Source organism: Oryza sativa, chromosome 12 (assembly GCF_034140825.1).
Source record: "Oryza sativa Japonica Group chromosome 12, ASM3414082v1".
Lineage (NCBI taxonomy): Eukaryota > Viridiplantae > Streptophyta > Magnoliopsida > Poales > Poaceae > Oryza > Oryza sativa.
The window spans coordinates 9968430-9984662 of record NC_089046.1 but is presented as its reverse complement, the minus strand read 5'-3'; the positions used below and the strand labels follow the sequence as shown (position 1 = coordinate 9984662).

The 16233-nt window shown below is 41.6% G+C and overlaps 2 protein-coding genes and 1 long non-coding RNA gene across 3 annotated transcripts; 1 reads left to right on the top strand and 2 right to left on the bottom strand.

Moving 5' to 3' along the window:
* Nucleotides 1-690: 690 nt before the first annotated feature.
* LOC4351957 (probable solanesyl-diphosphate synthase 3, chloroplastic) lies at nt 691-8202 on the top strand. Its single transcript, XM_015764714.3, has 6 exons — nt 691-1176; nt 1273-1415; nt 2553-2680; nt 6462-6565; nt 6976-7103; nt 7185-8202. Exons 1-6 carry the CDS (start codon nt 984-986, stop codon nt 7731-7733), a joined length of 1245 nt encoding a protein of 414 aa, XP_015620200.1. The 5' UTR covers nt 691-983; the 3' UTR covers nt 7734-8202.
* On the bottom strand, nt 4081-5131 carry LOC136354685 (uncharacterized). The gene is made up of 2 exons (XR_010738256.1): nt 4705-5131; nt 4081-4222 (listed from the first exon to the last, which is right to left on the bottom strand). It is a non-coding gene; the product is annotated as an uncharacterized lncRNA (long non-coding RNA).
* Nucleotides 8203-8472: 270 nt separating the features above from the next.
* LOC4351956 (WEB family protein At5g55860) lies at nt 8473-16021 on the bottom strand. The gene is made up of 3 exons (XM_015764713.3): nt 15806-16021; nt 14341-14541; nt 8473-10547 (listed from the first exon to the last, which is right to left on the bottom strand). Exons 2-3 carry the CDS (start codon nt 14509-14511, stop codon nt 8775-8777), a joined length of 1944 nt encoding a protein of 647 aa, XP_015620199.1. The 5' UTR covers nt 14512-14541; nt 15806-16021; the 3' UTR covers nt 8473-8774.
* Nucleotides 16022-16233: the final 212 nt, after the last annotated feature.

Sequence of the window (16233 nt, the reverse complement as noted above, 5' to 3'; positions counted from 1 at the left end):
AATGACATGAACAAATCTTGACCGTTTTATATATTTGGAAGAAGTATAAATAAACCCCTAAACTTTATATGGAAATCCGTCTAGCACCCTAAACTTTAAAACCGGACATCCAATCCCCTGAACTTTGCCATACCATCTATATTACATCCTAAGGTGGTTTTGGATGATAGTTTTGCATATTTTGGAAGCTTAAACGAAAAATTTTGAATAACTAATATAATATATTTGCATATCACCAGTTATAAGTCATTAGTTTATCCTTATACAGTGATATCATATCATACCATTATTATGTTGGTACTTGTTTGTAAGTGAGAGCTAATAAGAAGCAAAGAAAATGATTTAAGTCAAATATATATATATATATATATATATATATAGATAAATATATATATATATATATATATATATATATATATATATATATATATAAAGTGTATGACATGTGATCAAACTCATACAACTTATATATAAATTAGATAAAAACCACTATACAAAACCACCTCAGGGGGTTGTATAAATGGTTTTACAAAATTTAGGGGATTGAATGTCCTGTTTCAAAGTTCAGGGTGCTAAACGGACTTACATTCAAAGTTTAAGGGGTTATTTAGACTTTTTCCTATATATTTATAATTTGCAATTTTTTTTACTACTACTACATATTTCCCCCCGCAAAGCAAGAGTCGAGATGTGCCACGCTGTGGTAGGCCGCGCCGACGTGGGCGAATCCGCAGCACGAGGCTTGGCCCCCTATCCCAATCTCTCGTGCGCGCCGATAAGGCAGGTGCACGCGGCGCCATACAAAAAACGAGCCGTCGCCGCGCGCGCACGCCAGGGCACCCCCGCCCACGCCCACGCCCACCCACCACCCCTCGCCTCTCGTTGCCCGCCGCGTCGCGCTCACGAGATCCCAGAAGAGGACGCACGGCGGAGCGGGAGCGGAAGCTAGCAAGCAAGCAAGCAAAGCAAGCGGCCACGAAGCCATGGCGGCGCCGTCCTCCCTCGCGTCGTCCTCGCACCTGTCCCGCCGCGCCACCGCCGCGGCGTCGCCGTCGATCCCTCCTCCTTCTCCCCCTCCTCCTCCGCAGCGGCTCCGGTGCGGCTGGGTCGGACGCGCGGCGCCGCCGACGCGGCGCGCGCCAGGTGTTTGCTCCGTGGTCTCGCCCAGCAAGCCAGGTTCTCTCTCTGCGGCTCCTCTGCTGGTTTGCCTTGCTCTCGGCGGCGGCGGTGTTGGGCGGGTGAGGCTGAGCAGTTGGGTGTGCTTTGGTGTAGGTGTTGCTGCTGTTGACGTGCCGGCCGCGACGATTCCTGACGCGGCGGCGACCGGCGTCGGCGTCGCCGAGCGCATTTCGGTGTCGTCGCTGCTGGAGGTTGTGGCGGACGACTTGCTCAAGCTTAACAACAACCTCAAATCGGTGAGCTTCACCTTTTCCTCCCAAAGTTTGCATCATTCTGTTCAGCTTGTTCATGATACAAGTATGATTGAATAGCTTCTCTTTCTCCTAGCACATTTGGTACAAGGCTCACGGTTGCTACGACATAGTCCAATACAAAAAAAAAAAAAGTTGCACTGATTTTGCTTGGAAATGTATCGAACTGTGACAGTTTTTAGTCCATAAATTTTAGAATAAAAAAAATTTGCACTTAGTGATAAAGTTGTGGACAATTTAAGTACTTGGTTGGTTGGCTGGTTGAACAATATGTTAATGGTTGTAACTTCTGGAAAAATAAAATGTATTCTTAGTTCCTTGCGTTCGTCGAGGGAAATTAATGTGCAACGAAGGTTGAAAGGGAAAGAAATATGCCCATCATTTGCAGTGTTACTGGAATATACTGCAGGAGCGAGTAAACAGTGCAGAGTCGCATAATGGTCCATTCCTTTTGAACTAACTAATGACCCCAGTTATCGAGGAATGGAGGCTTGGGAAGTTTTTTTGGATAATGGATAGAAATCTGGCCTCTATATCTCTAAATGGATATACCAGTGTTTACAATTCGGTTCGAAATTTCGGACCCCACCGGCAATCAATATACTGACCGAAATTTTCGGGTTTTCTCAATTTTTTGTGGAATTTGGTCAAAGTTTTTTCAAATCCAGTCAAAATCTTTCAAAATTTCTGGAAAGTGCCGAAAATCACGAAATTAAATTTCGGTCCTACCGAAATCACCGAAATCGAAATTGTAAACCCTGGGATATACACAGCCAAAGAGGCTTGGGAAGTTGGGAGTCAGAAGTAGACTGAATGAGCAAATGCCTTATAGTAGCTCTTATGTAGTGCTTTTGCACACTCAATAACTTCTTCCATGTTTGCTATTTTATGCAACTTCTCTATAATTGCTGAGCTTTGACATGTTTTCTGCTCTTGAGTAGTGACATTGCACAATACTATCATTTTTCCAATCCTTCCTCTATAGATCATCAATGTCTGCTTAAGCAAGACATCAAACATCACAGAATGACATATCAAATACTAGTACCTAAACTTTTTTCAAGAGGAAATTGTACTTATGTACGTTCTTGTTACAATAACTAGCTGACATAATTTTAATAGCTTGTTGGTGCAGAAAATCCAGTTTTAGTTTCTGCGGCTGAACAAATATTTGGTGCCGGTGGAAAAAGATTAAGACCGGCACTAGTTTTTCTGGTATCCAGAGCAACTGCTGAATTGGCTGGTTTATTGTAAGTTCCTTTTGGCTGCATTATCATTGATGTGAGTAGGTTTGTGTCACGCCCGGAAATTCACTAGTAATTTCCGAACTTATTTGTGCATAAAATCCTCGTCCAGGAATCAGCCGAGGTACACAAACTGACAATTTAATATACAGATTCATCAACAACTAAAGCAAATAAATACTTACTTAAGAGGCACTTAGTCCTCATCATGAAGAAAGCTGCAGCGGAAAAATAAAATCTAGCGAAGCTCCGACTCCACTCCCACAGGCAGCTCAACTGGGTATAAGCCAAACGTCTTCTCCTTCTGGATCCTTTTTCTTCAACTGAGGTTTGATTGATTATTGCAAGAATGAGCATATGACATACTCAACAAGCCACACAGCAAATATGCAAGTGCACAAGGATACCAAAGGATGGCATAATATAGGCTCATTTGCAAAAGCAGCATTTAGCAAAACATTTAAGAGAAACAAAACAGTGGAGTAATTAATCAGAAATTTTAATCAACACTGAACAGCACACCCATGCTGCACAGGCCCAACCATCCTGAACAACCATACCCGGCTGTACAGATCTAACTCCAAACCAGGAGCTAAGCAAATTATTACCAGTTATTACATCCATAATTATTGTGAGAGGTGTGAGACTAATCACGAAAAACATTGCTCAACTCGCCCATAACCGCGGGCACGGCTATTCGAATAGTTTTACTCTGGCCAGAGGTGTACCACTGTACCCACAAGACACAACCTCAACATCATGTCTACCATGCGTCGCGATACTGGAAAGTACCCGAATAGAGGCTGTGACATTATCCCCTGCATAACACAACTCACCACGGTGCACCATTCCTGGATCATAATCACCCCCTCTACAACCAGAGGCATGGACTCCCCAGCGACCCCCATGGACTTCTCGCCACTTCACAGTCTGGCACACTATAATAAATCATGCTATACAAGAGATAAAGCCGGTGCCCACGCTGGCTTGTGGTTGGCACGGAAAATGTTTCACAACAGTAGCTCGCGAACCGGTCCTTAATTGTCATGAGCACAACCATCAAAACCATATGCTCACAACCCACCTTAACCAGGTTTTAATTATCAATTAATTATCATCACACGATTAACCATCGTGAGCTACCATTAAATGTAACCATAATTAATAAGAATAATGTAACATAGTTTATAATTAATCCCTTTAGTTAGGCTAATGTTTCTAAGCATAGCTAAGCAAACTTACATATAGCATTTAGCTGAACCAATCCAATATATAAGGTTCAAGCTAATCAATTTATTACCCAAGGTATCAAGGAATAGGGCATTCAATGCAAATTGGCCATAACAAAGGAATAGGTTCACACCACCCGATGACATTCGAAAATAAATGCACAGTTGAAATAAATAGAGAATTTAAATATAGGATCAACATGCTCAAAGGATTGTGTTTAGGATCTGTGTGACTTGCCTTGCAATAATCAGTCTTCAATTAATCTTCTTGATCACTTCCGACGCACTCACGAACCTTCGCAACGACGGAAACGACAAGCTAACACGCAAAACGAAGAAAAAGACTAATAAAAACCAAATAAACAGTACATAAAAAGTAAACAAACATGTAGATCATAATTTTAGATGAATTATGAGACTTGAACGGCCTCATTCTGACTTCAAATGAATTTATTATGAATTTTACAAGATCAAATCTAATTAAAGCCCATTTAAAAAAAACTAAATAAATTTAATTCAATTTATGGACAATTTTAATATGTAGATCTTTATTTTAGAAAAATTTGGCAACTTGAACCACCTAAAACGGATCTACGGTTATTTAGTTATGATTTTCCAAAGATTTAAACTATTAGAAAAAAAAGAAAAAAGGAAAAGGAAAAAGGGACGATGACGTCAGCATGACGTCACCCACGATCGGCCGATTAGGGTTAGCAAGCTCGCCGGAGATAGGGGCCTTGGCCGGGGAAAAGGAGGGCACCTACGCGTAGAGGGCATCGAGACGAACCCGATGGTACTCACCAAAGCGCCCAACGACAACCGACGACGGCCGGCGACGACGCAAGAGGCGGCGGCGGCTCGGGTTGGACGGCGACGGCGAACTCCGGTGGTCGGCAGCGAAGGGGGACGGGCGGCCGAGGTTCCTCACCTCCTTGCGCACCTAACGGCGGCGACGGATGGCAACGGCGACGACTACCGTGGCGGCGCGACGCGGCTGGAAGGTCGCCGGCGACGGCAGCGGCTAGGGCAACGTGGCGGCAACGCTACGGGCGACGAGAGAGCTCGGGACTTGGGGCAAACGGTAGAGGACGACTAGGGGATGCTATTTATAGCATTGGATTAGAGAGATCGGACTCCAAACGAGAGGAATCGATCCAAGATAATCAAAACTCGGTTTTGGAGATAAACTCGAAAACGAATTTGATTCGGGCAAGATACTCAACCATTTGCTCCGATTCTTGAGGGAAAAGATAGAGGAGTATGTGAGGATAAAATCCCCTCAAAAATCCCGAAGAAAAAGAGTCGGATTGGAGCAGATTTGAGAGGAGAAGAAGGCGGCTCGGGCTCGGCATCTCGGCCGGCTTGGGCTCGGCCGGAGGTGGAAGACACACCCGACAGGTGGGTCCCACCTGTCGGCGGCTGAGGGGAGGAGAGGGCGGGCGGCGTCGGCTGGGCCGGCTTGGGCCGGTTCGGCCGCGCGGGGAAGAGAAGAGTTGGGCCGAAAACGGCCCAACGGCTTAGGAAGGGATTTTTAAAACTTTTTCAATTAAAATAATTCGTGAAATGATGTTTCATTTATTAAAAATACTTCCCTTGCTCAAATAATTCCCAGAAAAATCTAGAAAATAGAGGAGCAAGCATAGTATTTAATAAAATTTTATCTAGTTCAATTTTATATTGAGATTTAGCAAATTAAAAAAAAGATCTTCTCTTTTAAACTTTTAAAATTATTTCTAATAATTCCTTTTAAACAACAATTTATAATTTAAGGATTTTTAAACAAGAAAAACTCTTAAAAATTATAATTAGATCATTTAATGATTATTTTAATATTTAAATAATTGCTGAACTTCTCTTTGTATGATTAAAATTAACAATTGAGCTCCGAAAAATCCGAGAAAATTCCAGAGAGTATAATTAACCATGGAGAATTTAATAAAAATTAAATCCATCCATGCTTTGTATTTAGGAAATTTTATTTTCCACATTTAACTTCACTTGTAAATTAATGAACATTTAATATAAATTCTATTAATAATTTATTAAATAATTTATAAATCCTGAAACGAAAATCAGGGTGTGACAGTTTGGAATAGAGTGCACTATCTCATAGGTCCCTAAACCATAACATGTGTGTTATTTAAGTCACCGAATTACAGAAATGCAAATTGGCTTCTATCCAACCCAAACTTAATAAGTTACCAATGTTCAGGCAGCACTTTAACCCTGCTAAATCAAGTTTGACTAAAGAATTTCTACCAAAGTAAATAAAAATCTTAGTGACGTGTGAAATTTTCCTTCGAATTGCAAAATATTAATATCTATTGATTTCAATTGGAAAACAAAACTATGATTTGGACTAAGGGTGTCACATGTCATTTCTAATTACCATAAAATGGCATATGGTACTTTGTTAACCCATTTATACAAATCCCAGGACATGAATGTGCAGTTCTCAAGTTCAAGCACCTAGGTGACACCACACAAGTTTAGACACCTATCATATACTTTAGTCTTTTAAAATTATTCCCTCAAGATCTTTGATTTTTGGATTACAGGGAACTAACTACAGAACACCAACGTTTGGCAGAGATCATAGAGATGATCCACACTGCAAGTTTAATACATGACGACGTCATAGATGATAGTGGGATGCGAAGAGGTACGTATTATGTTGTTTTTATGGAAGGCCAGCAGTACTGGCAGTAATAACCATTCTCTCTTAGCCAACAGAACTGTCAACAAAAACCGATCTTTGTTATTTCATTTTTGTGACACATGTGCCTACCGTTTATTCTTCTTAGAATACTCTCCTGCATATTCTTAGAAATACATTGTCTGAATTTTGCCTCCATGCATTCATCTAGTTTGAAAACAAAAAATGCTGTCGTTGCATTACAGAAACTGTTCTGTTTCGCTCTAAAAGAAAAAAACGAAACTGTTTTGTTATTTGTTTTCGTTATTTATATGGCAATCCTGTTTGATTTTACTTAACTCCTTTCTATTGTCATTGTGAAATAGGGGACTCAAGAAATTTACCTGTTTAATCTGAGGTACATTTATTATTTTTAGGGAAGGAAACTATTCATCAGCTATATGGAACACGGGTGGCTGTACTTGCTGGTGATTTTATGTTTGCACAATCTTCTTGGTTTCTTGCAAACCTTGAAAATATTGAAGTTATAAAGCTCATCAGTCAGGTAATGAAGAGTTTGAGCAAGTTTTTGTGCCTTATTTAAAACTATGCATGATTTGCATCCAGAAAGGTGCTTCTTTAACAGGTAATCAAGGATTTTGCCAGTGGTGAAATAAAACAAGCATCAACACTTTTTGACTGTGACATCACCCTTGATGATTACCTGCTCAAGAGCTACTACAAGACTGCTTCTCTGATTGCAGCAAGCACAAGGTCAGCTGCCATATTTAGTGGTGTCAGCACTGCTATATGTGAACAAATGTATGAATACGGAAGGAATCTCGGTCTCTCCTTCCAGGTAGTCGATGACATTCTTGACTTCACCCAATCAGCTGAACAACTTGGGAAACCTGCAGGAAGTGACCTGGCAAAGGGTAATCTAACAGCCCCGGTCATTTTCGCTTTGCAAGATGAACCACAGCTCAGGGAGATCATTGATTCCGAGTTCAGTGAAACAAATTCCTTGGCTACTGCAATAGAGCTAGTTCATAGAAGTGGTGGAATAAAGAGGGCTCATGAGCTTGCAAGAGAGAAGGGTGAAATAGCTATCCAAAGTCTGCAGTGTCTTCCAAGGAGTGAGTTCAGAAGCACTCTTGAGAACATGGTGAAATATAATCTAGAAAGGATTGATTAGGCAGCTTTACTTATTTCACAATCGGATACAGAACCTCCTTTGTGAGCTTACAGTAGCTCCCCAAAAAGGCAAACTTTTTAAGGTTTTGGGCCCTGTTTGGATCAGTGGATTGCCAATGGAAAATAAGGGAAAATGACATTATTTTCTTACAAAATGATCCTGTGGAATTCTCACGAAACAGACCATTTGGTTATGTGAGATGAATGATGCAGGACAAAATCATCGGAAAGCAGCGACCTTGCCAGGTTCCTCCCACCTTGCGCCTACATGTATCCTAGCATTTTATTTTTGCACGTCTTGTAAATAAAAGAAGTATATTGACATTAGCATTCTTTAGTTTTGCAATTTTCACATGCATATAGAAAACACGTTGTGTGTACTTGTATGGGCACCTCACCTGACAGGCTCTCACAACATTTGTGTATTCTGTGCTGCTGAGATATGATGTTACCAATTAAATTACTACTAATGTGATGTATGGCTGAATTAGACAATACTGAACTACATATTGGATATGAATTTAACTGTAGAAACTATCCCCAAAATGAAACTAAAGATAATTTAATTGGGGAAATTACCTCCCAAATAAAATTCAAGGTAGCCCCTAAGATCACATGATTATGCCAATGATGAGGCAACACTTTCTAATCTTCAAAGATGAATATATGATACTCCAGCAAAACACATCTAGATCTTCATGTTCATTGGCAACTGTGACAGTCTATAAATCACAATTCAATAATCCAGAATTTAACACTTCAACGTTGCATTATATCTGAAAGTAATGCACGACATGAATAAAACGTGGTTATTTCTGTTGATAGCAGACAAACTGCTCAGATCAATATAACCACAGCGAATTTCAGAGGTACAAAAAAGAAAAAAACTTATCACAGGAGCCCAAATAGTCAGGAACAGGCAAGTCATAGATATAGACCAGGATAACATTATATATTACAAGCAACTACAAATATAATATCATACATAAAGCCATGATTCCAAGTTTGGAATCACATCATTCAGACGTGAGCTTCAGATAGATTATACAGATTTGTCCCCAGGAAGATGTGAAGGAGAACTGCCGTCGGCATGATTCTTCTTCTTATGGAACATGCTTGTAATATTTGGTAGCATAAAGCTCTTTTTCAATAGTGTTCTGCTGTTCTTGTGAGGTCCATCATTCTTCTCATTGGCTTTTCCAGCAGAAGCTTTCTGTACAGGGGAAGATGCAGTTCCATGTGCTTGCGCTTCTGGAGCAGGCTGAGCTTCAGCAGCTTTCTTCTGCTCCTTCTCGCGCCACCTCCTGAGCTCACCTTCTACAGCTCTCTTTGCTGCTTCAGCCATCTCTGCCCTCTTTAGTGCTTCCTCTGTTGCCAATTCCATGTCTTCCATCTCTTTCCGAGCCGCCTCCAATTTCTTAATCGCCTCATTCTCACTGGCTCTGACAGCCTCCACTTGAGCCATAGCGGCAGCAACTTTCATCTCACTCAATTTCTCTGACTCCTCCACCTTTCGGCTAAGAGATTCAAACTCTTCTTTTGATATTGTTATCTTCGCACCTGATTCAGATGTTGAGGCCCGAGCAGCGCTTGCTCTTTCTGATAGTTGCTTGATCTGATCAAGGGCCTTTGCTTCAGCTGATTTTGCCTCTTCTGCTTCTTTTAAAGCAGATTGCAACTTTTGTTCAGCTTCTGCTAATGCTACTCGTGCAGCTTCAGCTTCATCCCTTAAATCTGCAGCACTCTTTTGCATTACTTCAGCTTCCTGCAGGGCATTTTTTGACTCGGAAGACAACTGTTGGAGGGCCAACATCAAGTCATCAGAAGCTGACGTTGCTTTTGATTCAGCAGCTACGGCTGCCTCAAGCTCAGATTTGCATTTCTGAAGCTTCACATGTAGGTCTCCAACTATGGATTCAGTTTCTGTATCCTTCTGTTTCAATTGATCATGCTCCTCCTTAACAGCTTCTAACTCTTGTTTAAGTGATTCTACTAAACTCCGAAGAGAACTTTCCTCCTCTGCCACTTTCTGTAACATTTCCTTAGCATCATCCAACTCTGTGCTGACAGTAGCAATAGACTCCAAATCTTGAGCTCGAGCATCTTCAATCTTTTTCTGCATAGATGAAATCTCCAAATTGGTCTCATCTAGCTTTTCTTTGAGGCTTTTATAAACAGCAGGATCAAAATCCTTTTTCAAAGAGGATAATTTCTTCTCGGCTTCTTCCAAAGCTTGTTTGTATGTTTTCCTAGTAACATCTTTCTCAGCAAGGATTTGAGCCTCTTCTTCATGTGCTTGTTCAGTGGCTGCCTTCACATGCGTAAGAGACTCTTGAATTGTAGCAATCTCCTTGCGAAGCTGATCAGCCTTTTGCTTGTTTGTTTCAGCTAAGTGCAATGATTCCTCTTCCTGCTGTGCTGCAGCCAACCTCATATCCAATGAAGCTTCAAAATCCTTCTTGAGCTTTCTAAGCTCCTGTTTTGCTGCATCAAGATCTGCCAAAGCAACAACATACTGTTCCCTTGCAACATCCAATTCCTGCTTTAAAGGGCCATCTTTTCCAACAGCCTCAAGCGAGTCTCCACCTTCAAGCTGCTTTGTTCGAGTTTTTGCATCCTCTGTTGCTTGAATAGCCAGCTCTTTGGACTTGTTGATAGCATCCAGCTTATTGGTCAGGTCCTCAACAGTTTTCTTAGCTTTCTCCAGCTCAGATAACGCTTGCACTCTGGTTGTCTCAGCATTGTTGAGCTGATCCTTGTATTTATTTAACTCTTTCTGGGCCAAGTGCAGTTCTGTCTCCTTAGCTAACACCCTCTGCCACAGGATAGGATTTTGATATTGCAAGCATCAGAGTATATTTGGATAACCAAATACAAAATAGATAAAGTGAAATGCCATTCCATGGATAATGAAGTTATAGACTCAGTTAAACCATATGAGTGTTCAGTTATTACTTATACAGTTATACTCTATGATGTAAAAATATGAGGTCCATGCGATTAAAATGAAGAAATTTAAATGCATGAAAAAACATGTTAAATATAAGCACAAAAATGCATCCTCAAAAGATAATACAATCGCATTAAAAAACTATAAAATTGGAAAAAGTAAAAACAACTAAGAAAGATCCTGAGATACTACATGTCTGGATGATGGAGGCAGTTGACAATTTTAGTTGATCTATATTAGACAGCATCCCAACATTAGGCATTGTGAACTATCTGCGCATGTACATTTACAACATCCAAAAAAAATTTTCAATCACTGTCTCTAACTGTTCTTTTGTTATGTTGACCATGCCAATCCAAAACAAATCAAATAAAATTTAAGCTTAACAAAGCATCCTCCCACATGTACTAGATACACATATGTGAGAGGTGCTTCTGTGGACTCCCTGTCGTGACCATGGGACTCACTCTCACCTAAAGAAAAAAACTATTGCCTAGGTCTACAAATGAAATCCCAATCACAAACAAACCATTAGGCACCTTTCAACCATAAAAGCAGAAGAATCACCCACTCGCCCAAAACCGCTATAGTTTTTTGGCTTGTTTTCAGTTACATGGTGTCCTAGTAAGCTTAGCTATGCTGAAGTGACCTACAAATCAGCCAATCATGTAAGTCACAAAAGATGTGTGTATAGTTCACTAAGACATGATTCAGTGCTAATTCGACTGCCATACTGAAACTAGTGATGTCACCACTAATGTCATTAAAACACCTGAAACAGAGCCACCGCTTGCAAGCTCCAAACCATCTCTTCCAGGCAGCCCACTCCTAGCCTTCTTTGTTTTCTCTTTTCTGCTGCTTGGGTGGTCTTGGCTGTTGCTGCATGGCTAACTGCCTACTTGCCGCTACCACCATTATTACTTACTAAGAGCCTAAGATTGCTAACTGGGTCCAGTCTTACTGGGACACTGATGTCAGAGTCCAACTCAGATTTGAGTGTCTGAGTTGAGCTAAAAAAAGATGATTCAGGGATTCGCCTGATATGCATGTAATTGTTGATAAAAAAATTATATATATCATCAAATAAAACATACTCTTAGTAAGTAAAACACTAAGGCTTGTTTGGATGACATCAGATTTTGGTGTCCACCCAACACTCAACACTGACTGGGTCCACATGTGAAGCTGATATGCTATAACATGCTATTGTTGCTTGCCGCAATCCCTAAAAATGTGCTTGCCTATGCACCATCTAGGACACATTGGCTCGCTTGCCTGCTGCGTAAACACCAAGTGTCATAGGCAACAGTGCTTTCCACCATCATGCCACTGCCACCTTTCCATCCAATTAACAGTCCCAAGTACCAGCAGCTGCCACCTTCCTCTACCAAACTGTTGCTCTAACGGTCTAACCAGCTCACCGCTGCCCCTATTTCCATGGCAACAGTAGGTCTTGGAGATACTGGCAACCATGCCAGGCTCAGAGAAGATGAAGACCAGTGGACCAAGGCAACAGACAATGAATGGGTATGAGCAAAGGATTGCACGTCAGATCCCAGTATCATGGTGCCTCGCAGGCCCCTAAGTTGGCTCAAGGACATCACTACTTGTAGGAGTGAGACTGGGGTGATACTTTGATCAAATTAGTCCTATCTTGATACAATTCCAATCCAGAAAAAACCCAGTACCTGATGTTTTAACTTTTCAGTGAGTGAAAGATTTGTATCTGGGTTTACGTTCAAAGCTTATACCATATAACAAATTTGATACTCCTGTCTTAAGCTGGAACTAATGTTTCTGCATTGCGTTTATGTGATTATGGCCATGGCAACTATGATGCAATATTCAAATAGGCACATGGAAGGAAGCATGGGACAACCAATCTCCAGGAGTGGCACTATTTGGAGTCGAAAACGAAGGTGAAAATTAAATCCAGCAAAACTTGAGCTTACAGGACTGAACTTTTTTAATGGTATGAATGCATGTCAGTCCCCACACCCCCCCCCCCCCCAAAAAAAAAATACAAACAAAAACTTAGACTTCTAGTAGTATCATATGGTGAATCATCGCTAATTCTTTCTCTGTTTCTGCCAACAAGTCACTCAATTATGCTCTCTTCTAAAGTGTAGTTCATCAGATGTGGACCAGGTACAACAACTACCAAGACAAATAATCAAAGTAAAAGTAGAAGGCAAAACTACTATTCTTTCAGAAATGCAAATCAAATTTCTGCTGTGAAAAGACTCATAAATGGAGAATGTGCATTAATTTAATAATAATCTGTTTAATTAAAGACAGCAAATAGGCTGGGGAACAGCCTGAAATTTCTAACAGTGGGAACACACCTATTTCTTGCAAAAAAGAAATAGGAATGAACAGGAAAGTAAATGCAAATGAAAAGAGTTAGAGCATATAAAAAACAAGTATCTTGTGGTATTCACTGGAACATGCAGGAAATAGTTTGCTGATATGACAAATTTCATTAAAAAAAACAAAGGCGTGGCTTCAAACCTAAGTCATAAAAAGATCCCGGAACAGGGATTTTGAAAAATATGGTATGAAGGGGGAAATACCTCTTCAAAACGTTTGTTCAAAGTATGGAATGCGTTCCATTAGTTTCCGGGATGATAGTCCGGAACAATATCAGAAATTAGAAGCCAAGGGCTTATAAATATGAGCATTCCATTGTTATGCATACAATAAGCTTAAATGAATATATATGAAATTTTATGGCTTATATGAAAGAAATCAATTCAATAAAGAACTGTTCATAATATTCAGAGTCCAAGAGCAAAAATGAAATAAGATGAATCCCTTATCCACTCACAGTCTTATCCCATCGATGGAAAGAATCCATCCCATCGTTCTCAGCCACTCAGCGTGATAGCGACGATGGAGATGGCACTCCCCCATGCCCCTCGGCGCGACAGCGGCAACCGCACTTCCCCAAGCCCCGCAGCACGACTACAGCGGTGCTTCCTGTCCTCCCTCAGGTCAGTGGCGACAACGCTCCCCCAACCCCCTTCGGCACAACAGCAGCAGCACTCCCCCGTCCTCCTCAGCGCAACAGCGGTGGCGTTCCTCCATGCACTCAGGTGCGATGGCAGCAAGCAGCGAGGGAGCAATAACAGTGCTCGCCCGTTGCGGCTGTGACCCTGGTGCATTCCCCATCCCTAAACCCAACCCCTCTCAGATTTGCCTTCCTCATACCTCCTTATGTTAGGATGTGATCCATCCACGTTCGGTACGTCATCTTGTGTTGTTCCCGTTCCTTGTTTCGGGACAAAGTTCACTGGACGAGGAACACAGCATCGTTCCAAGATCTGTGTTACTTAGCTTCAAATAAGTGCTACATGAAACTACTTAGACATTTGAAAATGGTTATCAACATTATGGCATATTGGCATCAGTATAACACACTTGAAGGTCACAGCATTTTGTTGCGTAAGATTTGAAGTTAGCAGTTCTGGAATCAACAAGGCTTAAGAACATCAAGGTCTGCAACATTGCTGTACTTATAAGTATTCCATGTAATAGTAGGCACGCATAACATTCCACACAAATCGGTATGTTCAACCTTCATAAAGATATATGCATGCACACATTGAAGTACTATTATTAATCTAATATGAAAAAAATGTTTAATATAAGTACCTACCTCTGCCTGAGGAGGCTTTGGCTTCCTTGCAGCTGATTTGTCAGATGAAAATCGAACTTCCCCAAATAAGCTTACTGCAGCTTTGACGGATTCAAAAGGAGCCCTTGTGTCTATTTCTCCAACCTCTGTTTTTTCTGCATCAGTTGACGGTTGACGGAGTTTTGTAGCCATATTTGCCTTTCCGAATATGTATTATGCACACTGCCACAGAAGATTTAATGGAGTTACAAAACAATTATTACAGAAAATGATTGTAGTAATATGTTCAGTAAATGAATTATAAATATGGCCAGTTTTACGAAAGAAACTGCATAACATGTGCTAATAGGCCTTGAAACCAGTCTGTTTCTCCCATATAGTTTACGAGCATTCTAAGAAAACGTATATTGATTATGGGCCTGTTCACTTTGATGCCAAAAAAAACCTTACCAAATTTGGGCATTGCCAAAATTTTGGCAACTATGCCAAAATTTTGGTAGGATTTCTTATATAGTTACCAAAATTTGACAGCAAACTAAATGTAGCCACTTTTTTGGCAACTTTACCAAAATTTGGTAAGGTTGAAAGTGGCATCAAAGTGAACAGGCCCTATGTCTAGCGTCACACTAGGTTATATTTTATAGAATTCTACAGGGGATTACTTTAAGATAATGCTACAGGCTAATAAGATGTTAGTTTCTAGTTTGAGATTGACAAAATACAGGTAAGGCCCATCATCAAATATATTTCAAAACAATTTTTTTCCCTTCCCCAAACCCATGGCCATAGGTCATGCTTACCCGGTGACTCCCACAGTGATAGTAATTTTGTAAGTAAAGAGCATGGGTCATCTGGTGCTAAATGGATTGGCTAGCAAAAGCTTTTATGGTGCCCAGGATCTCAAAACAAACCCGATGTATCAATAACGACCATGTCTCCATCTTACATTGTAAATAACAATGTAGCATGCATATCATAATGCCAACATGTGGAATTTCGATTGAGCAACACCAATTTCACCCAGAGTAAGCAAGTACATCCGCCACCCTCAATTCCACGCTAATCACGTAGTCTTAAAACAAATGTATGCATGGTATGGTATGATTTTTCTAGCCTATAGCATTTTGAGAGCTGCACAATTCCTCTCATTTCAATCGCATACAGCCATACAGGTGCAATCCACATGCGCATTCCGCATCTCTCGGTGTAGAATCATCAAATTTGGCATGACCAAAATTTACCCTTCCTAGGGCACCCATTCCAACCAAGAAAGGATGCAGAAATTACAGCATTTAATCGAGCGGCGCACCTAACGCGGGTGTGGGGGCATGGAACCCCTTATTTTTGGGGGAAAAAACAAACAAATCGCCATTATTACCAGAGAAGGCTAAGCCAAACTAAGAGAAAAGCTTCCAGATCTACCCAGAGAAGACGAGGCTTAACGCAACGCGCGAGAGGGATGAGGAAGGAGGAGGATGGCGCTCACCGGCGAGGAGGCGGCAGAGCAGGACGCCGAGGCACCGCCGGGGTGCAGGCGGCGAGGGGACGGCGGAGGAGATGGGTCCCCCCGGGGAGGGCGGCGGGGTGGTCGCCGGCGAAGGCGGCGGCGGCGGAGGGTGGCAGGGCGGAGGGGGGCGTTGGGGTTTGCTGGGGTTAGGGCGTGGTTTCCGATCGGTGGATCGGTCGGAAAGGAACGTGCGTTGCGGGGGGCGAGGGGGAGGGGGAAAGATGTGAGTCAGTTGGTGGGGCGCACGTATTTTCCGGGCATCCAATAGAAGGGTTCAATGGCGTGGGGTGGGCCCACGTGTTGTCTCCTGACAGGTGGGCCCGTGCGCACGGGGGAGTCGTGGATGTGTGTGTCTATTTGTGAGGGGAGGGAGGGTGGTCTTCCGAAGAGTTGAATTAACTCGCACA